General features: G+C 53.5%; 1 protein-coding gene across 3 annotated transcripts in view; it reads right to left on the bottom strand.

The window, feature by feature from the left end:
- The window catches only part of LOC105466056 (cadherin-23), a 386971-nt gene that overhangs the window by 101103 nt on the left and 261597 nt on the right, over window positions 1–24271 (bottom strand). For all 3 annotated transcript variants that reach the window (XM_071069711.1, XM_071069712.1, XM_071069713.1), the window contains exons 14-15: window positions 2773–2837; window positions 307–544 (exon numbers count right to left, since the gene is read on the bottom strand). In XM_071069711.1, the coding sequence (XP_070925812.1) occupies window positions 307–544; window positions 2773–2837 (303 nt within the window). The remainder of the gene's footprint in view (window positions 1–306; window positions 545–2772; window positions 2838–24271) is intronic.

Below are 24271 nucleotides of genomic sequence, written 5' to 3'. Positions count from 1 at the left end.
CTTTGTGGATGGGAGGTCAGCCCCTCTTGCAGTGGGTTCCCGAGGGGTTGGTCAAGAAGAAAGCACAGGCTAGGCATGGTGGCTCAAGCCTGTAGTCCCAGCTGCTAAGGAGGCAGAGACAGGAGGATTGCTTGAGCCCAGGAGTTTGGGGCTGCAATGAACTCTGATTGTACCACTGCACTCCAGCCTGGGTGAAAGAGTGAGACTCTGTCTCAAAAAAACAAAAAACAAAAAAGAAGCAAGCAAGCAAGTACAGGGGGAAGGGTAAGATGAATGGCAGGAGTGCAGGGCTCCCTGGCACCTTACCCGGAGCCGCACCAGCTGTGTGACAGAAGGCTCGTTCTCCCGCAGAGCACCCACATAAGCATCTTTCTGGAAGGTGGGCACATTGTCGTTGACATCCAACACATTGATCCTGACCCGGCCTGTGGTCTCCTCGCCACCCCCGTCCCGGGCAATGATTGTCAGGGTAAAGCGCTGGATGAGCTCATAGTCCAGCCTGGCAATCAGCATGATGAGTCCCGTGTCCTTGTCCAGCGAGAACCTGTGCCAGGCCAGGAGGAAGGAGGGAAGGAACACCGTGGTTTAAAACAGGCTTGATGGGGCCGGCATTTCCCAGCCTGTCCTTGCCCAGAGTGACAAACAGAAATAAATGAAGTCTGAAATCTGCCTTCTCTTTCACTTGCCCTGAGAAGAGCTGCTATTTCTAAAGGCGGTGGGTGGGGGCAGGGATCAGGATCACATGAGGTGGGCAGGAGGAGTCGCCTGATTTAAGCAAGGAGGAAACCAGGCAGAACAACCCTCCTGCTGTGAACAGGAGTTCCTACCTATTGCAGAAATTTAGATGCACCAGCATGCTAGGAATGGGCAGAAAGCAGCTGGTGAAGGGCAGGGTGGTTGGTCCTCTTTTGGGAGCTGCCCCTTGACTTTGAGGAGATGAGCCTTGAGCGGGAGGTTGGTAGACATCTCCTGGGTAGTAGAAAGGTATGGCAAGACAACCCCTCCAACTACGTCCTCTAAATGTCCCCTCAGGAGCCTCATCTGAGACGTCAGTTGACATCTGTGTGCTCTGACCACAGCTGCCAACCACCAAGCCTGGAAGGTTCTGGCTCAGAGTGAGGAAAGTCTCAGGCCCAGAAGATGGGAAGAGGTGAGACCATCCAAGATGACCAGGATAAGGCTACATGAACACGGGTCCCCTGGGGAAAGGGTTCCCTGTGCATTCAGCCATGTTGGTGCCTTCCTCCCATTTGAGGCCCCCATCACTGAGTGACAGAGAATGGCCAGATGCCCCTAGCAATCTCCTTGTCTCTTCTTCTTTTTTGAGACAGGGTTTCACTCTGTCGCCCAGGCTGGAATGCAGTGGCGTAATCTCAGCTCATTGCAACCTCTGCCTCCTAGGTTCAAACCAGTCTCCTGCCTCAGCCTCCCAAGTAGCTGGGACTATAGGCACCTGCCACCACGCCTGGCTAATTTTTGTATTTTTAGTAGAGATAGGGTTTCATCATATTGTCCAGGCTGGTCTTGAACTCCTGACCTCAGGTAATCCACCCGCCTCGGCCTACCAAACTGCTGGGATTACAGGCATGAGCCACTGCATCTAGCTCCTTCCCCATCTTTTCTTGATCTTTCTCACAGATAGTCGGGGTCAGTCATTCAAGTTGACACCCACCGCCTCACTCATTCCACCAGGCTTCCCAGTGCATCAGACACGTGGCCTTTGAGCCTTTTAAAAGTGAGAGGCGGCTGGGCGCAGTGGCTCATGCCTGTAATCCCAGCACTTGGGAGGCCGAGGTGGGTGGATCACCTGAGGTCAGGAGTTCGAGACCAGCCTGGCCAACATGGTGAAATCCCATCTCTACTAAAAATACAAAAATTAGCTGGGTGTGGTGGTGGGTGCCTGTAATCCCAACTACTCAGGAGGCTGAAGCAGGAGAATTGCTTGAACCTAGGAGGCGGAGGTTGCAATGAGCCAAGATCTTGCCATAAAACTCCAGTCTGGGCAACAGAGCGAGACTCTGTTTCCAAAAAAAAAAAAAAAAAAAAGTGAGAAGGCTGCCCTTTGGCTTGGACTAATTGAAGACAAGGCCCAAAACCAAGCCTAGACCATGTTACCATGAGGAGTGATGGGGCAAGGCTGGCATGTGTCAGGCAGGGAGGCAAGTAACCTGCCCATGGGCTGCTGCACATTGACAGCCCTCCTGGGGCAGGCTGTGTAGCCTAGTGGTGAAGGTCACGAGCAGAAGCCTGACCATGGCACTTACAGCTGTGTGACTTTGGACAAGTGACTTAGCCTCTCTGTGTTACACTTTCCTCACCTGTAAAGTGGGGATGATAAAAGTGCCTAGGACTGCGTTCCTCTGTCATTTCACTGAGACGATGACATAAGACAATGCGTGTGAAGCCCTTGGCCATGATGAGCCTGACACGTAATTGCTGCGGCTGGCGGCGGCGGCGGTGGTGGTGGTATGCAGTCGCTAGTACTTCAAAGCCTCTCAGAGACACAATGGATCCATTCCCAAAGCTAAAGGCTATCTTTTGAGGGTCAGATAAGCTGTGCCTCAGAGAGTTGAGGAGACTTGACCAAGGCTGTGCCACGATCAGGGTCAAACCAGCCACAGTGCCCATGGGCTCCAACTTCCAGTCCAGTGCTCTAGCCACAGGGCCCAGCACCTCCCTCCCTGGGCACTGAAAAGTTCCCAGATCTCATGAGTCTGGGGAGGGCCAAGGACCACCGCGGACGGGCCTGAGGGACCGTGGGCAGAGTCTCACCTGTCCGGGTCATCACTGAAGAAATAGTTGACTTCACCAAAGGTGCCTGCATCATTGTCTGTTGCCTGCAACGGTGAGAACAAGAAGTCATTACTGCCAGGCCCAGCTGAGGTTTCAGGTCCACAGGAAATCCATATTCCTCTCGCATGTCTCCTTTGGCCCAGGTGGAATTTTCTAGAACCATGCTGTTCAGTAAGGATGCCACAGGCCGCTACTGGCTGTTTAAATTTATATTGGAAGGCGCAGTTCTACAGGACTGGTCTACCAGGCATCTCTAACTGAGTGAAACCACCTCTCCTGGGCTCATGGGGGCTCATGCCCCCTCCAGGCGGGGCAAGCTTCTTCTCTGCAGATGCTCCGAGAGCTTGGGAGAGAGACCCTGGACCCGTGGCCTGGGATCACAGCCTGTGGTTTTGAGAGTACCACAAACGAAGGTGGGTGTCAGCCATCTGGTGGGTTCTTCTGGTTTTTCTCGCACAGTCCTTAAAGCCTCCAAGTCAGATGTACTAGCCACTGGGGGAAGCCCTCTGGTCCCTCCCTTCTCTGACCCTGGAAATTCTTGCAAATCCACTGCATGCATAGGGCAGGCCTATCTGCCCAGTGGCCTTCACTTTTAGAAACACTCTGCACCCTCTCTACCTGTCTCCTCTGGCTCCTCCCTCTGCTTGCACAAAAGGCCTGACTGGGAACTGCCTGCCTGTCCCTGACCACAGGGACTGGCCTGGGAACGGCCTTTGACCACAGCTGGGTCCATCAGAATCCTCTGGGGACTCTTCCTATTGCGTTGCTGGGGATAAAAGCTTTCCTCCAGAGAGTTAGGCACGGGCGACATGAACTGAGACCTGCTGCACGTTTGGGGAGGATGAAGATGCACCCAGACCTCAGGAGAGCTAGGAGAAGAGAAGGCCAAATTCTGGTAGTCTTAGAATCCTGAATCTGATCTGACATCCCTTCCCCACCCTTGATTTGGTTTGTGAGTTCACTGAGATTGCTCTCTCTCTCTCTCCTTTTTCTTTTTTCTTTTTTTTTAGAAATGAGTCTCTCTATGTTGCCCAGGTTGGCCTCCAACTGCTGGGCTCAAGGGATCCTCCCCCTGTGGCCTCCTGAGTAGCTGGGACTACAGGGATCAGCCGCTGTGCCTGGCCAATTGAGACCTCTTTTAACTGGGCTGGTCCAGGCTGGCATCACTTATGGTCAAAAGAGATAGACAGGAGAGAGGCCAGCCTTATGCTGATGACAAGGACAATGATGGTGGCAGCCTGCATGGCTGTCATACCTTTTACATTTTCAAAGAACATCCAGGTTTACTATGGCTTCGTTTCGCCTCACAGCTGTCCATGTGGTAGGGAGACAGACATTTCCATCTGTCTCACAGGTCACACAATGGAGGCTCAGACCTCAGTGAGGCCTGGTGAAAGCCTGCTGCCAGTCTGGCTTAGGAGCAGGTCAGAAGCAGAGTGGGACAGAAACTGGCCTCTCCACCCCCACCTGGTGTTCCTTCTCTGTGGCCATCCCAGTGAGGCCCTCCTCCATCTCCCCTGACCTGAAGTTCTAGTAGGGGTTTGGCTTTTGTGGCTGGGAACATTGGCTTCTATATTGTCCCTGGCATGGTTCTAATCCACAGTGCAGGCTAAATGACATCATTTGTTCATTCAATAGTTACTTACAAAACACATAATCCATGCAAGGCGCTGTTCTAGATGTGCCCTCTGCTCCCTTCCCAGGCCACTGCTCTAGAGCTGGGCAAACTGCTGCCTGCCACCAGATGCCTGTGGGGAAAGGCCTCAGACTGACTTTGGGGTCCATTTGCATCTGTTTTGTATTTAAGGTATCTCTATAAGATTGTAAGTGGATAAAGCCCTCACGGCTAAAAATATGTTTTGATCCCTTTGTGCTCAGTATTTTTTGAGGTTCCTTTTAAAGTTCCTGGATTCTATGAAATCCAGTAAATTCTATGTTCTTTATGATAAGCCTGAATTTTCAAGGAAAAGCTAATTTGTGTTTAGTATATTCAGTTCAGGAAGGCAGATAAGTGAAAAATATATTTCTATCCCAAATGAGTGAAATGAAAAAACATTTATACCCAAAGGGTTAAGATCTTAGTTATCCAGAAAACTTGGCTATACAGAAAGATGCCATTTCTGGGGGCTCTGGGCTGCCAGCTTGTATAGGACTGCCTCTTGTGCCGGATTTCCATTCAATATCCCCACAGCTTATGCTCCTACAGACTGTGCAGACCTCTGTCCCCACCACCACCCCACCCAGGTTCAGAGCTCCTCACAGGTTCTCAGGGGGTGCGTGCTGAACAAGTGAAAGGAAGGCACTGAGCCATGTCACCACCCTCCAACCCAGGACTGGCTCCCAGACGGGGCCTCTCCCACTGCCTGCACCATTCCTCACGACGGCAGCAGCCACTGCTGGCTCCTGCACGCCTTCTACCTACAACCCCTTCACCCTCACAACAGCCCTGTGAGGTAGGTACTATTATCAGCACCACCTCCAATTTACAGATGGGGAAACTGAGGCATCGAGACAGCACATCATTCACTCAAGGCTTCACAGCTAGAGAAAGAACAGTGCTGGATTTGAATCCTTTGCCATCTAGCCACGCCCTTGCCCTTCATCAGTTATTGCCTCTGAGCCAAGAGGGGTGCTTGTTCTCAGAAGGAAGGGAGCCTGGTTATTCCAGGCAAGAGGAGACCACACTGCCCAAAGCAACCCCAGATTCATCCTCACTTTACAGGGACGGAGGAGAAGGGGAGCAGGAGGAATCCCAGAGCCCTTCCCTCCCCCAGGTTCCACTGACAATCGCGGTCATCACTGCATGGTCTTGTTGGACTGTTATAACTGTAGCTTGGTCTCGGGAAGATGTGACTGCCATGCATTGAGCCCCTTGGCGAGGGGTCACTGTGGTGTGGAGACCTCAGCTCCAGGTCACTGTGTGACCAAACCATACCTCCTTGGCCCCCATCATTTGCCTTTGTCAAAGGAAAAGGGTTTGGGGAAGGACGAGGGCAGAGAAGGCACCTGTAGTGCTCACTGCGCAGCACAGACGGTGCCTGGCATGCAGTAGATGCTTCTTAAATGCCTGAAAAATGAATAAGAAGGGGGTGGTGCAGAGAAAATAGGGAAGGGGCAGAGAGACTGGGGTGAAGATAAAGAAGGCAGGACTCAGAAGAAAGGGGACAGAAGAGAAGCAAATGGCAGAAGGAAAAGGGAAAGGGAAGTAGAGGAGAGACAGCAGGCTAGGAGGCGGAGGACAGCAGCTGAGAAGCAGAAAGTGGGGTGTGCAGGAAGGGAGGGGCCTGGGTCATGGGGGGCGTGCTGCCCCTGGAGAAGGTCACATCTGAGCCCTGGGGATGAGCCCTCCAGATCTGGGTGCCCCACAAAATTGCTCTGGATTGTCAGGACAGGAAGGATGTGTGAGGTGCCTGCATCCCATCCCCTTCACCCTGGGGCCTGGAGCAGCTGAGGCCCAGGGAAATTAGGTGATGAGCCCCAGGAGACAGGACTGGACTGTCTTAGAGCAGAAGCTGGCTTCACACCCCCAAGGCTTGCCCTCCCCTGCCCACTTTGGACTGGGCACAGCCATGGCTCCCACGGTGACCCTTGTCCCCAGGGCCTCTCACTGCCCGCCCAGGCTGCCGATGCTGACCAGGGAAGATTTGTGAGTCCTTCAGTGCCACCGCCTAATGACCGTGTGAAATATGTATGCCTGGGTGAGGAGGAGAGGGAGAGCTTTCATTTTTCAAGTGTAGGAAGCCAAACTAGATGAAAAGCTGCTCCTTGCCCCTGCCAGGGTGAAGGCAGCAGCACTGACCTTGGGCCTTGTCGGGTGTAGGGCCAGCGCCAGGCTGCAGCAGGGCCTGTCAGGGGCCCTGGGCCTGGGAGGAGGCAGTAGATCTGAGCTCAAAGGAAAACCCCCTAGCCCTGAATGTCTAGCCTCATCTCTGACCCAGACTGGAGCACGTGCAGCTCTGCCCCCTCCACTTGGACGGCGCCCCTCCCTCTCCTGCCTGGCTCACACCCTTCTGCCCTCCCTGACCCCCAAGGCAAAGTTAGGGCTCCTCCCTGCACTCACTCGGCACCGAAGCTGAGGCTAACGCGTGTCTCCCCCAACCAGGACGTGGCTCCCAGAGGGCAGTGTGGGGTCATGGGGTCCACATGTGCCCAGGGCCTAGTACAGGGCCCGGACATAAAGGCAGCTCAGGAAAGGTAAGTCTGTCTCTGTCACCTATAACTACAACTACATCCACGTTCTCATGACACATACCAATGTATGAATTTAATTTTGACCAGATCTCCACGGGTAAGTACTGTTATTACCTCCCACCCATGTTTGCAAGTGAGGAAACAGGTGCAGTGGTGTTAAGTGACTGTTTGTCATGGTACCTTTTAAACAACCTCCTCCCAAGCAAGACTTGTCTGTGGCTTACCAACTAAAAGTCCAACAGACAAATGAAGTGGCAGACAGACAGTGACCCTTGGGGCCCATTTTAGGAAGGAGGGTTTGAGGAGTGCCAAGGGCCTAAGTATAGAGAACAAAATTTCCTCTTCCTGCTACAAACACCCCCTTCCCTGCGATGTTCTAGGAATGAGCATGTCTGTCTCCCTGCAGAGTAACTTCCAAGGTCTCACAGGCCAGCCAGATGGCGACAGGGATCGGGGAAGGGGATGGCCCAGGTGGCCACTTTCATATTGTACCTAAGAAATGCCAAATCGAAGGCCAGGCATGGTGGCTCATGCCTGTAATCCCAGCACTTTGGTTTGGGAGGCTGAGGCGGATGGGTCACTTGAGGTCAGGAGTTCAAGACCAGCCCGGTCAACATGGTGAAACCCCATCTCTATTAAAAATAGAAAAATTAGCCAGTCATGGTGGCAGTTGCCTGTAGTCCCAGCTACTCAGGAGGCTGAGGCAGGAGAATCGCTTGAACCTGGGAAGCGGAGGTTGCAGTGAACCGAGATTGCACCACTGCACTCCAGCCTGGGTGACAGAGTGAGACGCTGTCAAAAAAAGAAAAAAAAAAAAGATGCCAAACCAAGGCTCCAGGTGAGCACCTCAACTGTGCTCCAGGCTCCTCCCTCTGGCGCCTCTGTGTCTCCATTGCCATCTAATGGCTCCCCCCGGCTCTGGCTGGCACTCAGAGGTACACACTAGTGCATTTTACTACTTGTCAAGGTTCTCATAAGAGGCCCAGGGGCAAAAAGTCAAAGCCAGTAGCTAAAATTATCGTCCTTCTCTGCTCAAAGTCCTTCAATGGCTCCCTATGATCTGCTGAATTAATTTCAGACCCTAGTGTAAAGGCTGTCCACAGTCTGGTTGGGCTTAGTGTTCTTGTATCTTCCTCTTCCCTGGTGCACCCCAGACTGTTCTCTCATTGCTAGTTCCTCTATCCTTTCATTCTGTAACTGCCTTCCAAACTCTGATCCACCCCTGAGGCCCATCCCAAATGCCTCTCTCCTAGAGTCCCTAACCATTCATTGGTCTTGACCCAGGAGCCCCTGCTCATCCCTCTCTTGGAACACCCGGCAGAATCTGCCGTTCCTGAAAACTGTCTGTGTGTGCCCCACTTTCCTCCCTGTGAAGGAGAGAAGTTTGTATCTAACTCAGTTTTGATACAGGGCTCAACGTCTCTGCCCAGTTTAGTAGAAGGTTGACTTCCATTGTCAGCCATGGAGGATCAGCATTACCTTCCTTCTGTGGGGCTGGTACCCCCTGATCAGACACCACGGGGGCAGCAAGCAGCGACAGAGGGGTTGCCGGATTGCATGGGGCCAGGTGGGGTTTATAGAGCACCTCCAACGCCCTGGCCCCTGCTCAGGCTCCCTATTGCCCCTGCACCGCCCAGAAGGAGACAGGCACAGAGGATGTGCAGGGGCAGCTGAAGATGCCCCGCACACCGCTGAAGGCACCTTCATGAAAACAGTGACCAGACACTTGTTCAGTCACATATTTAGTACATTTTTTTTTGAGACTCAGTCTCACTCTGTCACCCAGGCTGGAGAGCAATGGCGCGATCTCGGCTCACTGCAACCTCCGCCTCCCGGGTTCAAGCAATTCTCCTGCCTTAGCCTGCTGAGTAGCTGGGATGACAGGTGTGTGCCATCACGCCCGGCTAATTTTTGTATTTTTCGTAGAGACAGGGTTTCACCATGTTGGTCAGGCTGGTCTCAAACTCCTGACCTTGTGATCCGCCTGCCTGCCTTGGCCTCCCAAAATGCTAGGATCACGGGCATGAGCCACTGCACCCGGCCCAGTAATATTTTTTTTTTTGAAATTTTCCAATGTGCTGGCTGCTGTGCCCAACACTGAAGTCACATCCTAAGCATGACAATCTGGACTGCTACTTAAAATCAGAATGTGGAAGCCAGGCATGGTGGCTCATGCCTGTAATCCCAGCACTTTGGGAGGCCAAGGCAGGCAGATAACCTGAGGTCAAGAGATCAAAACCATCCTGGCCAACATGGTGAAACCCTGCCTCTCCTAATAATACAAAAATTAGCCGGGCATGGTGGCACGCACCTGTAATCCCAGCTACTCGGGAGGCTGAGGCTGGAGAATCGCTTGAACCTGGGAGGCGGAGGTGGTAGTGAGCCTAGATGGTACCATTGCATTTCGGCCTAGGACAGAGGGGGACTCGTCTCACACACACACACACACAAACTCAGAATGGGGAGACAGAGCAGCAAGGGGAGAAATAACTAAGTAATGTAATTCCAGGCAGTGGTAAGAACTACGAGGAAAACAAGGCTAAAAGTGGGCTTGAAGGTCACTGAGGCTGCTGGCTTAGATAGATTCATCCTGGAGAAGCTGTCTTTGGGCAGATGTATGTCAGTCTATGGGCCAGTCATCGCCTGGGCACCAAGGAGTCCAGGTAGCTCCTGGAGAGAGCTGGGCACCTGCTGGCACCAAGGCCTGGAGGAGGGCTCAGGAAGTCTCTGCCTCCCCCAACAGCCTCCCTCAGCAGAACCATCAGGGGAAGAGCAGTGAAGATCAGTGGCCGCACGGCGCTCAGCACCCTCCTTGCGGTCAGCCCCTGCCCTGCAGTCAGCATGTGGGGGAGAGGGTGCAGCTGAGACTGGCTGCTGCCTAGCGCCTGATTTATAAGGCATTTCTTCTGATTCTCCCCAATGCCGGCATTACCAGCAAAACTAATTCCGTCATTTGGGCCTTTATAATTGCATCTGCAAGTGCTTGTTTCTGTGATGGACAATGCCGGCAGAAGTGTAATTTTCTTCTGCTGACAAAAAGGAAAAAAATAAATACGTATGGGGGGAAATTCCAAGGTTAATACAAGGTGATTGGAGGAGCCTATGGTGGGGGAATGGCTACATGCTTGGTCTGGCAAGGCCTGAGTCAGCAGTGCCAGTCTTTCTCCTGGCTGTAGCAAAGGGAAGGGGCGAGAGAGTGCCCCTCTGACATTTCGTTTTGAGCACTTAACTATGTGCCACCAAATTTACCAAGCATTTCCTGCACTTTATTTCATTCCACCTTCCAAACAGCCCTATAGGACCAGCACCATAGCATCCCCACTTTACAGATGAAGGAGGGGATGGAGACTCAGAGAGGTCAATTGACTTGGCCAGGGTGACACAGTCACAGCGCTAGAACATGAACCAACATGGTTAACTCCAAGGCGTGCGCTCTTAAGACCTCCCCTCCCTTGCTGCTCCCTTTGGTGGGGCTGGGGGAGCGAAGTCTGAGCCTGAGAAATCTGAGTCCGAGCTTGAGACCTTGGCCATGGGATCCAGGGTGTCCTACCAGGGTCATGCTCCTCACCCTGTTGATGCCCGATGGGCCCCCACAGGCAGTTTGCCCTTCTTGCCATGGTGGCTTCTGCTCCCTACCTTCTGCTTGGAGAGAGCGGGCTCCCAGCAACTCTAGCTATGCCCACCAGCAAAGGTGGCAGGGGTCTCTGGCTGTGGTTTCTCAGGATGTAGCCCCTGAGCCTAGACCCTCAGATACCCAAGCAGGTGCCTCCCACAGACCCTTAAAGAAGGACCCCACCCCTGCCCCAGGCTTGGTCTTGGTCTGTGCAGGTGACTCAGGGCCTGGATTGGAGGGAGCTGTGTGGCCCAACCTGAGGCCACCTTGGAAGGATGGGGCAGTCTGGCTGGCTGCAGGTGCCCTTCCTGACCCACCTGGGGCTTTTCCCACGGCACCCTCTCATGTAGTCCCCCTTCATCTTGTGCATTCAGAACTCTATGTCCAGCCCAGCTCCCGGCCCTCTGGTGCTCAGTGCAACATCCCACGCCCACTCTCCTGGGACCCCCTATTCCAACAGCGCTCAGGCTCTCCTGTCTCTTTGTCCCCTTCCTGAGAACCCCTTCTTACCCAGCCTGTCTTTGCAATTAACAGTCATCATCTCTCACCCTCTTCCACTGATTTGCCCTGGAACAGGGTCCCTTACAGGCACACCTTACAGGGTGCCTGCCTTGTGTGTCTTCGTGTCATCTCTCTTCCTGTGTCTCCATACTTCCTGCTTCTTCAAACACACGCACCACCACACACAACCCCTTTCTCTTCCTCTCTCTGCGTCTCAGGCAGTTGCCAACAGCTTTCTGCATCCTGCACCCCCCGCACACTCTCCTAGAAACTTTCTTTTTCTCTGTCTGGCTCAGGTAGACTCTACTCAGAGGTCTCCCACACCTCCACCCCTCACACACACACACATACACACACACACACTCTCTCTCTTTCTCTGCCTCAAGCAGCGCCCCTACTTGTCCCCAGCCCAGTCTCAGCCCCTGTGGTCTCCTCCACACCCCTTCCCTAGACACCTGGGTGTCTGTCCCTGCAGGCCACAGGCTGGCAGGCACGCACTCAATCACTCCCCACCAACGCCCACACTCCTGTCATGCACGCACCCTCACAGGAATGCCCCGTGCGGGGCTTCTGCTCTGAAGCAAGGCGGGCCCAGCTGCCTCCGCAGCAGCCCTGGGTCCCAGCAACAGAGGCAGGCGGCCGGTGCTGGCGAGCAGTTCTGCTCCCATGCACAAATCTGCAGAGAAGGGCACGCGGTACAATTTGTTCAGGAAACAATAGCAATGTTTGACATGTCATAAGGATTGATGGAGCAGAAATTTACATGGGAGAATGCATTTTTAAACAGCTCTGCGGAGCCCCAGTGCTTCGCTGGTAATGCTTTCCTCATTCATCATTCACTGAGCCCCTCTGAATAAGTCCTTAAACTGTATGAGATTAACTGCACTCTTGTAAGCTCTAGGGGGCTGGAGTGGCTGGCAGGAGGCAGGAAGACTCTGCTGCAGGAACCCGGTAGCCCAGAGGCCGGGGTGACCTCCACATGCCTGCTGGGGCCCCCGAGGCCCTTTTTCCTCCCCTCCCATAGTGCTATTGACAAGGGTTCCAGCTTCTCTCTGGTGTGTGAGGTAGAAGCCAGTGGCCAGGAAATACCATCCAGTCTGCCCCACACTTCTAGGAAAATGCTTGGTGCCTCAGTTTTCCCCTCTCGTCTCAGTGATTTAATCTGAGAAGGAAGTGATTTAATCTGAGAAGGAAGCCAGGGCTGGACAGATGGGAGCATGGTGGGTGTTAGATGGGCAAGAGGGAAGTGTGATGGGAAGCTGCTCTCTGAGTGCCTTTATGGGCATTCCTGGGGGTGGCCATGCACCCGGGAGAAAAGGAAATGATGGGTGCTCTAAGGAAAACGGAGAAAAGGAAATGATGGGTGCTCTAAGGAAAACGGCTCCCACTGCACTTTGTGTGAGGCGTAAGAGGGTACATGTCCTGGGTTGGCAATGGCACCAGGGGAGTGAGCGGTGGGGTGGAGGGGAGATGTTGGGGGACTGTGATCATAGGAAAAGGCTCTCATGCCTGCTCTGGGCCTTCTGAGCATGCGGGAGGCCTTAGAACAAGAGGGTGCTACCGTGAAGGGGGGCTTGGCTGGAGGCTCAAATCACTGGTTGGGCGGAGGGACCAAGCAGGAGGGCAGTGAGAACAGGATGGGGACCTGACTGGTGGTGAGGCCTGCAGAGAAAGGGAAGGGGACCTTCCCTCCCTTTTGTTCCATTGTGGACCTAGGCTGGACAGCCACCACTCCATCACCAGTGCCAATGGTAGACATTCCTAATGGATCACGGCATTGACTGCAGAGGAAGCCTCAGAATATCTCTCAATCAGTCTTTCCAACAACCAGTTGCAGGTGGAACTTGTGTTAATGCATCTTTGCTATCCTGCTGGACTCTCTGCTCCTTGAGGGTGAGAAATGAGCTTCTCCCTGGGGGGTGCAGTGCAAGACCAGGCACAAAAAGCCTCCAAAGGGATTTGTGGCCAGGTGCAAAGTCATGGAAATCCCACTGAGCTCGGGGGTGGGACCTGGGTTCTGCCCTATGTGTACGTGGGACGTTGCATAAGACACTGGGGCTGGCCAGCATGCTGCATATGCCTTCTCCGCGATGCCTGCTCCTGGCTGTCCTGGCGCCAGCGTCCATCCTCCAGCAGCCTCCTCACCTCGCCCACACACTGCCTTCTGCTCCTGCCTCTCAGACAGTCGCTAGGTTCCTAACAGGCCAAGTGGCTGCAGCCTCACACCCTTTGCACCCACAGGTCCCTCTGCTAGGTCACTTTTCCCTAGATCTCTGGGTTGCTGCTCCTTCTCTTCCCTGGGATCTCAGTGGACAGACTCCGATCTACGTTTGCAAAGCACTGGCATCTGTAAAAGCAAACTCTGGCTACAACTCCAGGGCAGGAACAGAGGCTCTGAGATGAGGCAGTTAAGGCAGTCACACAGGGGTAGTGGGAGGCAGTGGGGGCTTGGACCAGGGTGGTCAGAGAAGTCTAGCTGGACGTGGCTGGACTCCAGGTATGTTTGGAATCTGGAGCTGATGGTTCTTGCCAGTGGATAGGTGTGGTGGGAGAAGGTCATGGTTTTGGTAAGAGCGCCTGGGTGAATATTGACTGGGCTTCCCCCACCCCCACTAGAATATAAGCTTTATGAGGGCAAGAACTGAGTCTATCTTGTTCCCCAGGGATCTCCAGCACCCATCTAGTTCCTGACACACAGGAAGCCCTCAACAAATATCAGTTAAATAGATGAAAGAATAAATAAGGTATCTGATGACTTATGAGGATTTTTTTTTAGCAGACAAACTAAGGATCCTAATCCTGAGTAGATGGACTTCTAGGGAGGAAAGGACATCAGAAAGATGATGATGGAGGCTGGAGGAGAGATAAAGGAAGATGGGGAGGGGAGAGGGAGGAAGAGAGAAAGGAATTGATTAAGGGAGGAGGAGAATGAAGAGGGGAGAGGAGGGAGGAGGAGGAAGGGGGAGGAGATCAAAGGAAGAACAGAAGGAGTAACCACAGGAACATCTGCTCTGAGCCTCAGTTTTCCTATCTGTAAAATGGAGGTAATGGTAGCACCCACCTCAGGGAATTATTGTGAGGATTCAGGAAGGTCATGCACACAGGCACTTCAGCTCTGTGCCCGGCACACAGGAGCCACTTTCTAAGTGGAGCTAGTATTATTTCCACTTCCAGTTCTAAGAGCTCTCTTTGTCCAGCCGTCTGCAAACGTGCTCCTGCTGAGCGCCCTCCCAGCCCAGCCCTCCCACCTGCTTGTCCTGTGCCAGCAGCGGGTCCGTGGAGGTGGAGGGGAAGTGGCGCTAAGCCCTGCAGAAGGGGTGCTCTAGGGGAAGCCAGGCCCAGCCCGGGGTGGAGGCTGACGGGTGCTCTTGAGGTATGAGGCCCTCGGCTTGTTTGTTATCACAGACGTGGTGTTGTTCTTGGGCTCCCCCACCTTCTTCTTTATTTCCCTTTATTTTATTTTAAAACCTGGAAATAAAAATTAATGGGGAGCAAATTGCTCTGGCCTGCAGCTCTGTGCTTAACTGAGTCGTAGTGGGGGAAGCAATTACGGTATGTCACAGGCTGTCAGGGCGGCTGGTGGCTGCCTGCACCGAGTGCCTGGCACCACCTGGTGGTCCCTGGGGCCTCTTGCTGGGGAGATGCCTGGAGGAGGGGTGTGGGGCTCCCCTCAGAGGCACAGGGATAACCAAGGTCATTCCCTTGCTGAGTGCCGTCTGTGGCCCTGGCACTGTGCAAGGCACTTCACCCAACCAGTCCCTAATCCTTTTTTTTTTTTTGAGACAGAGTCTCACTCTGTCGCCCAGGCTGGAGTGCAGTGGCGCGATCTTGGCTCACTGCAACCTCCGCCTCCTGGGTTCAAGCAACTCTCGTGCCTTAGCCTCCAGAGTAGCTGGGATTACAGGTGCCCACCACCATGCTTGGCTAATTTCCTAATCCTTAAAACAACCAGAAACACAGGGGTCACATTCCATTTTACAGGCAAAGAAATTGGCCGACAATAACTGCAAAAATAGTAGTAATAGCTTACTGATTTAATTCTTACTGGGTTCCAGGCATTATTCTAAGAAATGTACACATGTTGACACATTTAACTTCCCTATGAGACAGGTACTAATACTATCTTCATTTTATGGACTAGGAAAGCGTGGCTCAGAGAGGTTAAACATGCCTGAAGTCACAGTTCCCACACAGTGCAAGAAAAAAGACCCAGCAAGGCCAGAGGTTAAAAGTCCAAGGATGGTGTAGACAGGGAGTGGCAAGGGAGGCAAGGGCCGAGAGGAATCTGGGGACCATGAGTCAGTCAGGGCTTCCTGGAGGAGGCAGAGCGGAGCTGCAGCCGGAAAGACAGGCAGGGCCTTGACATGCAGGGGAGACAGCATTCCTGGCGGGGAACTGAGGGAGAAGCCCAAGGAGGCTGCAGTCCAGGGTGGGTGGTTCAGAGACGGCTCGGGGCACAGAGAGAAAATATGAAAGCCGGCATTGGAAGAACTGTCAGGTCCCCATCAGCCCTTCACGTCCTTATCAACATGTCCCTGTCACTACTTAAGACATCTTCAAGGGTGTGTAATGGGTTGAATGGTGACCTCCCAAAAGATAGATCCATGTCCTAACCTCTGGGACCCACGAATGTGACCTTATTTGGAAAAGCGGAGTTTGAAAAAAGAATTATGTGGAAGATTTTGAGAGGAGACCATCCTGGGTTATTTGGGCAGGCCATAAATCCAGTGACAAGTGTCCTCATAACGACATCCAGAGAAGAGGCACAGAGAAGACGCATGCAGAGACGGGAGTCCTGCAGCCACAGGCCCTGAATGCCTGGAGCCTCCAGAAGCTGGGAAAGGCCAGGCAGGATTCCCCGCTCAGCCTGAGGAGGAAGGACAGCCCTGCCAGCCCCTCCATTTCAGATTTCTGACTCCACAGCTGCAGGAGAATACATTTCTGTAGTTTTAAGCCACCCAGCTGGTGGCACCCTAGGTAACAGATACAGGCGGTACCCAGGGAAGGGGCAGGGGAGCAATGTGCTCACAATCAGAAGGGACTTGGGCCCTTTCTGGGGCCAGTTATTAAGTTGGGATGATGTGATAGAAGAGGAAAAGGGGAGGGGCCTGAGAAATGTGGGGACAGACACGGTGTCTGAGGCTCAGTTAAGTGGGACCTTATGAGCTGAGGAAATGAGAGAAGGGGGCAAAGACAGTCCAGTCGACCCCCTGGGGGTGCAGTGAAACCTGGGCCGGTAACGACGCCTCCCACCATGACAGCATCTTCCCAATGTCCCCACCACAAGACATAAGTCTCACACCCTCCTTCCTCTCCCCTGCCATGTGGGATACGAAGGTGTCAGGCAGCCCCCGGTCTAGTGGGAAGGTGCAGAGAGGATACCTGGGTGGGGGCTGGTCACTGCCTATGCTCCAGGGACATGTCCTCACTCCAAGGTGACTTGGTGCCTGGCAGGACACCCCCTACGCCTGTCACTGGCGGGCGCTGATTGGGCCGGCACATGCGGCTCGCTAATGAACCATATTGATTCCACATTCTTGTGTTGTCTCCCTAAATGGCAAGCCACACATCTGACAGATTAAATACCCACACGATTGCCCGCCTGACATCTCCGTCACTCCACCCGCAGGTCCCTGATGAATTTTACAGCCCCACGCTGCCAGAAGAAATTAAGGTCAAAGTCCCACGCAGGAAGTATAAATCACCCATGATCTCTGAGACCAGCAGAGGGCTGCGGGCCCAGCCCCTCACTCACCTGGGCCCATGCAGCCCAGGGCCGCACCATGACGGTGCCGCTGGGTTCTGTGTGTGCGCACAGGGTGGGAGGGGGCACACTGGGTGGGAGGAGGCGCGCAGGGTGGGAGGGGTACGCTAGGAGCACCCACGGCCAAGAAGCAGCCCTCACTCCCAGTCCCCTGACATTTAGGTTTCCTGACTCCTCTGCCCACCCTGCCTCAGTTGTCAGAATGTCCTAACGCAGGCTGGAGAAACCCACGGAGAGAAGAGCCGCCTATCTCATTTATTTGCTTCCCAAGGAATCCAAAACACTCTGGCCTCAGTGTTTTAAAAACGTCCCCGGAAGGTGGAGAGGGCCCAGTAACATTCTCCCCATTTTGCAGATGGAGAAATGGAGGCGTTCAGAGAAAAGGGGCTGGCCCGAGGTCATTCAGTGAGTCAAACGCCTGAATCTTCTGACTGCCAGTTTGTAGGTGGCGATACAGTGGAAGCCTAAAGGGCTCTTTTGTCCTGGCTTTGTTCTCCTTTTAGGTGGGTGGGTGGGATTCTTCTGCAGGAGGCTGGGCGGGCAGAGGGAGCGCTGGGCCTGGGTTCAGCTTGGATGTCGGCTAATCGAGTTCAGTTTCTGACTCATCATGTCTCAGCCCCTTGGTTTTGCCAGGCTGTCAGGGAGCAGTTCAGTCTCCATGAGGGGGCTGCACTGCCCCATGGTTAAGGGAAAGAATTTTGGCATCTTGGAGACAAGGGGGTTGGTGCCTCCATTCTGCCCCTTCCATGGGGGTGTGGTCTGACACAGAGCTACCTTCTCTGAAACTCAGTGCTCTCATCTATAAAATGGGGAGGCTAATTTCGACCTCACCAGGTTGTCATGAGGCTTTGATAACACACGTGACAGGAGCGCAGCTTGGCACCAGGCCCTCAATATTAGTACCCATCATTTGATTAGCACCTGGTCTGTGTCAGGCACTGGGCTAAGCACTTTACATGTATGATTTCTCTCAAGCCCACATAATTCTATAATGAACTATCATCACCCCCACTTCCAAAACAGGAAATGGAGGCACACAGAGGTGATCTGGCAGAGACTAAACAGCCATGCCTTCCCTAACTTTCACAAATTAACAGAAACTGATTTTTTTTAAGGTGGACACAATGCTACTTGGCTAAAATGCTAAATTTCCCAGCCTCCTTTGCAGCTAAGCACAGCCACATGAGATGAAATTTTGACCAGTGAAGTGAGATGAAAGCAGAAGTTTGCAAAGTACTTCCAGGAAGTATCCTCAAAAGGGAGGGGAGTTTCCCTTTTTCACTTCCTCCATCCTGTAGCTTAAGAGACAGATGTGATGGCTGGAGTTCTGGCAACCACCTGGGACTGTGAAGATGAGGAACACACCCTAGGGATGGTGGAGAAGAGAGCCAAAGGAGCCGCCCAAGGCTGCTCACCTGTATACTGCTTTTACATGGGAGAAAAATACACCTTGATCATATTTACACAAGTGTTTTTGGGGTCTCTGTTGCTGGTGGCTGTACTGGCTCATTGTTGATACAAGTAACCTATTCAAAATCATAGCTCAGAAATGGCTGAGTCAGGCCAGGCGCAGTGGCTCACTCCCGTAATCCCAGCACTTTGGGAGGCCGAGGGGGGCAGATCACGAAGTCAGGAGATTGAGATCATCCTGGCCAACATGGTGAAGACCCATCTCTACCAAAAATACAAAAATTAGCTGGGTGTGGTGGCACGCACCTGTAATTCCAGCTACTCAGGAGTTTGAGGCAGGAGAATCGCTTGAACCAGGGAGTCGAAAGTTGCAGTGAGCCATGATCACGCCACTGCACTCCAGCCTGGCAAGAGAGCGAGACTCCATCTCAAAAAAAAAAAAAAAAAAAAGGAAAGAAAAGAAAAGAAATGGCTGAGTCAGAGTAAACCTGGGTGGTCTAAGTCTGGAGGACAGGGTCTTTATCCCTTTGCTCCCTGTAGTGAACACTGGAGAAACAAAGTTGATACTACCTTCCTCCTCCTCATCAGATGGTGAAGCAGAGAAGGCTCTTTCTAGAGAAGTTCAGACTTAGTTTAGTTGAACATCTATCCATTAGTTGGTCATGAAATCAATCTAGTGGTTCATGGTTAGCACTTAGAAAATGAAATCTAGCAGAATTAAATCAGAAAACACTAGAGTGTATTATGACATGTATCCAGGAAGTACTGCTTTGCTGGAGATAAGTGTCCGTGTGAGTATGTGTCCTGGGTTATGAAATTAAATGTCGTTTTTACGACAGGCATATGGAACTTTGAGCCACTCCAGAAACAAGCTGGTAGGAGCCACAGCTACTATCCCCACTACAGAGATTACAGAGGGAGATTAAGCCACCTCAAACCCACAGGCCCAGCTCAACCTCTCCCTAAACCTCTGTGGGGCCTCCACCCACCTGCTCTAGGCTTTCTCCCAAATGTTCCCTGGACAAACTCGCATGCCCAGTTCCCAGTGGCTGCTTCTGTCACTCTCTCCCCTCTCTCCCCTGTCACCTGAGTTCCAGGGCTCATAACCTTCCTAGCTCATGGCACTGGTGGACTCTGAACGGGCATTTGGTCTGCAGCATTTACAAACTCATTCTGGCCCTGGCCACTGGTACAGCTGTCCATTGTCCCCTGGCCCAGGGGGTCCATTTTCTTCGCTCTGGTGTTCTCTGAGCGATTGTCTGAGCAGGAACAATCAGCAGCGAACCTACTGAAGGGTGACTTCTGACAGGCGCAGAGCACAGGGCGTCACAGGCTCTCTGTGCTGGAGGTGACTGTCTACAGGCACAGTCACGTGTTGTTGGAACAGGGGGCCTTAGAAAGTGGTCCAGCAGAATCCCTTCCTTTTCCAGATGAGGACGCTGAGGCCCCTGGAGCCATGGACCTGCTCAAGGTCACCCAGGGAGTGAGCGGCTCCCACTTTGCAAGTCCACTTTCCCTGGACTCTGGAGACAGCCGACTCCAAAAGGCTGGAGCCCAGCTTGGGAGGTGAGCCCTGAGGGTGACTGGCAAATGGAGGGGAAGTCAGGGGCTTTGGAGTCAGACCATCTGGGGTCTGAATCCTGGCTTGGCTGCTCACTAACTGGCTGGCCTGGGACAGGCCACTCACCTCTCCGGGTCTCGGCTTCTTCTACACAATGGGTACAGAAGAGACAGGGAACGCCCTGTAAAATGTCTGGCATTCACTAAGCTCACACCGCTGCTTCACCAGGCCGGGGGTGAACACAGCATCCTCTTGTTTTGGCAAAGGGGCAAAGGTTAGCCGCAGACAGAGCTGCTCGGTCAAGGATGGCAGATTCTGGAGGTGCTGGTGACAGAGGCTGTGGAGTGCTTCAAAGGTGGAACAGGCAGTGAGGTCTTAAATCAATTTGCCAAAAATCAATTTGTTGAATGACCAATCAGCGGAAAACCATCAGACCTCACACAAATACACAAGGTCCAGGATAATTCACTTCCCAGGCAGAGGCGGGGGCGCCCCAGCCGCAGTGGAGGAAAGGCAACAGCCTGCTGTGCTCTCTCTCTCTCTCTCTCTCTCTCTTTCTCTCTCTTGTTCTCTTTCTCTCTTTTTCTCTCTTCCCTCTCTCTTCATCTCTCACTCTCTCCTCCCTCCCTCTCTCTTCCTCTTTCTCTCTCTCTACCCCGTCCTACCTCTCACTCCAGGCCATTTAGGTTTCACAGACAGATATTTAGATTAAAGAGATAAACACAGGCGAGGGGCCCTGAGGTCTGACAGACAGAGGAACTTCGGTCCCGTCAATCACAGACAGCCAGCTCAGCCTCCTCCAGCTCCCACCCCAGGCCCTCTGAGGGAGATGAACAGAAGTGCCCGTTAAATGGGCCCAGAAGTACATCCGTAGACACCCCCAAATGCGGGGAGAGTGTGTCCACAGAGGCCTTCCAGGCCAGCTTGGGGGCAGGGCTACAAAGACCTACTATTCACTCTGTGTGTGTGTGTGTGTGTGTGTGTGTGTGTGTGTGTCCCTCTCTCTTTAGACTCCCTCTTCCCTTCCCCAGGCTGCAGATAAAGAATTCAATTTTCTTTTAAACGGTGGGGAAATTGGAAGAGATTTTGTTCTGTTTAAACACAGCTGGAGTCTCAGGTCTCAAGGGTTTGAGAACAATGAGATCAATTAAGATGCCAATGGTGGGGGTGTCAGGAGGGGGTGGGGAGGGAGAATACCAGGCAGGGGTTGCTGGCGAGCGCGCTGGAAGGGCTGGGCAGGCTCTGGAAGTCCAGCTTCTGATGCTTCTCGGGCAGAGGCGCAAGGGCTGTCTTCCCTGCTCTGACCAGCTTGTCCTCTTGGTTTTGCTAAAGCCTGCGGACCGGGCCTGCCCCTTGGGCCCTGTTATCATCTCCCAGGCTTACTAAGAATTCATGTTGGCAATTTTTGTCATCAGCTTTATACAATGGTAGAATCAAGTCGATTCTGGCCTATGACCTGGCCTATGACCTGGCCTATGACCTGGCCATACATTATTTCACAGCATTGCTGAGATAGGAATTACTCTTCCCATTTTATGGAGGAGAAAATGGAAACCCAGAGCCCTTCAGTCACCGGCTCAAGGCCAACCTGCAGGCAGGAAGCTAAGGCAGGACCCCAACCCGCCTTGGGCCTACTTGCAGTCCTTTCCACTTGATATTCGGGATGGTGCAGTCAGTCAGGCGGAGATGGAGACGCATGCACCTTGCTGGCCTGGGAAGGAGAAGAGTGAAGCAACTCCAGCAAGGGTGGGGAGAGGAGGGTGGAGCAGCAGGAGGGATCTGGACTTCCACTGTCCCCACCTGCAGGTTGGAGCCTCATCCCTCCCTGGCTTCTTGCAGTAGCCTCAGGGCGGGTCTCCAGCTTCCACCCCGGTCCCCATCCATCCCCTACCCCAGGCCTATTCTCTACTGAGGAGCAGCGAGGAGACCCATCCTCAGGGCTCTCCGAGACTTGCTACCCACGAGGGGCTCCCGGGCCTCATCACCTCCCGGCCTCTATGCCCCTCCTGCTCTCTGCACATCCACCAGCCAGGCTCTTGCTCAGAGCCTTTCACCTGCATCCCTCACCTGGGTTACTCTTTCCTGGATTTTCAACCTGGATCCCTGCTGGCTTCCTTCCAGGTTGTTTCATCTCGCTTTCCAGGAGAAGCCCGTCCTCCTGCACCACTTGATATAACAATGCAGTAGCAACCCCAGCCCTGCCACTCCCTGCCCCTGCCCCTGCCCCTGCCCCTGCCCAGTCGTATTTCCCCACACCGCTCATCCCCACCCCACCGGCTCCGACTTTCCTTGTTCATCATCTGCCTCCTGCCCCTGGAACAGACAGGGAACTTGTCTGGCTCACCACTGTCATTCCAGGCTTAAATAGTCACTGGATTTGCATCTGGAGGGCACCCTTTGTCCCAGAGAGTGCATAGTTCTGCTCTGGGAGGGGAAGGAGGACAGCAGACAATCCAAGGAGACGCAGGGGCTCCCAGAGGGCCAGGAAGGCCCAGGGCACCTGGCTCTGACCAGCAGCAGCCAGGGAAGCAGGGTCAGCTCCCACCCACCTGTCTACAGGGCCAGACTGAAAGGCAGGGCAGATTTCAGTCTTGACCTTGGACTTGTATGCCCTGATTAGGACTAGGAGGCCCAGGGGATCCTCGAAGCTGGTGGCCATTACACCTCCCTACCCTTGGCCTGGGTCCCTGGGCTGGGGTCTGCATCCCCAGAGATGCTTGACCTATGAAGCGCATTCAGAAGCCCTCCAGCCCATCTTCTCCTTGGACTCAGCAGGAGATTAAGGTCTGGAGAGGGGAGAGAATGGGACAGGGTTACACGGCAAGTCAGTGGCCTGGAAGCCAGGCCTTGGGGTTCTCTGGCTGGCAGTCTTCTCGGTGACATGCTTGTCACCTGAGGGGATGTTGGAGGAGCATGGCACAGAGAGTGAAATGTGGGATCATGAGGCTTCAGGCTTGGACAAACATCTCGGTTGCCAACGGCCTGGGTGGTTTTGTATATATAGTGTACCCTCTCTGAGCTTCATGTATCCTCATGAGGCCTCTGTTAACCTTCTCCTGCCCATATCCCTTCCTCCAGCAGCTGCCCTAGATACCCCAGACCACCCCAGACACCAAAGTAGGAGTCCAGCCTACTTTGTGTTGTACACACCAGGGGTGGGGCCCCCGAGATAGAGAGAACCTGCCTGGGGAAGGTTTTCAGTGGCGTGGGGAAGAAGGAACACCTGCCAGAGAGCCCTCGTACAGGGGTGGGAACAGCCGCAGACAGCAAGACACACAGCATGCTGGGGCCCCAGAGAAGAGGCAGAGGAATTCCAGAGAGGGGACACATGCCAGTTACCAGGAAGAGAGGGCTTTTTAATGCTGCCAAGGGGACTGGCCCTTAGGGTCAGTAGGTTTTGATCATCTCAAATAGGAAGGAGGGAGAGGCAGGCAAGTAGCAAGCAAAAACGCCGTGGCAAGAAAATGCTGAGGGTTGCAGGGGTGTGGAGGATCTGGGTGGGCAGGAGAGAAGGGTGTGAGGGGTATGGGGGCAAGGGCTGGAGAGCAGCTCAGGGCCAGGTTGCAGAGGCCTTGATTGCCAACCCAGGTCTAGAAGGCTTGAACTCCACTGGCCAGGGAGTGCCTGGGGTAGCAGGGATCACTGTCTTTTCCTTTCCCAGTCACTGAGAGCTTGTCCAAGGCTGGAAATGGGATTTTCAGGCTTCCCTTCTGCTCTCCTGCTTCCTTCTGCACCCTCCAGGAGGAGGCGAGGGAAACTGTGGAATCACGGCACTGTGCTCATGCGTGCCCGCTCAGAAGTGGTATAGAAAAGTGATCTCTGAGTGACTCTGTGACATTTACATTTGTGTAAATTCTGGGACATTCTCCCCATTGACAGCTGGGGAGATCTGTCCTCTCCCCTTGGATCTGGACTTGCCCTGGTGACTTAAAAATCAACAGAATTCAGCAGAAATGATGCAGTGTGACTTAGAGGCTGGTGACTTAAAAATCAACAGAATTCAGCAGAAATGATGCAGTGTGACTTAGAGGCTGGGTCGAAAAAGGCCACGCAGCTTCTGTCTGGCTCTCTTGGGACACTCCTCCCCCAGAGGCCTCCCCTGGGGTGCGCCTGCTCAGAACTCCCATGCTGGGAGATGCTGGGACACGTGGGGAGGCCACATGTAGGTGCTCAGGCCACAGTCCAGCTGCACTCACCCTTCAGCCGAATGAGCCAAGAGCACAGGCATGGCAGGGTGAGAACACCGTCAGAATGGATCCTCCAGGCCCTCTGTTTCTAGACTCCAGCTGGTCAAGTCACCTCAGATCCCAAGGAAAGAGAAAGCCTCCCTGCCGCACCTTTTCTGTATTCCTGACCCACCAAATCCATGAGCCATTTGTATTAAAAACGACTGTTGCTTTATGCCACCAAGTTTGGGTGGTTCCTTACGCAGCAATAA

Source organism: Macaca nemestrina, chromosome 9, assembly GCF_043159975.1.
Source record: "Macaca nemestrina isolate mMacNem1 chromosome 9, mMacNem.hap1, whole genome shotgun sequence".
NCBI lineage: Eukaryota > Metazoa > Chordata > Mammalia > Primates > Cercopithecidae > Macaca > Macaca nemestrina.
This window is presented reverse-complemented; position numbering and strand designations above follow the sequence as displayed.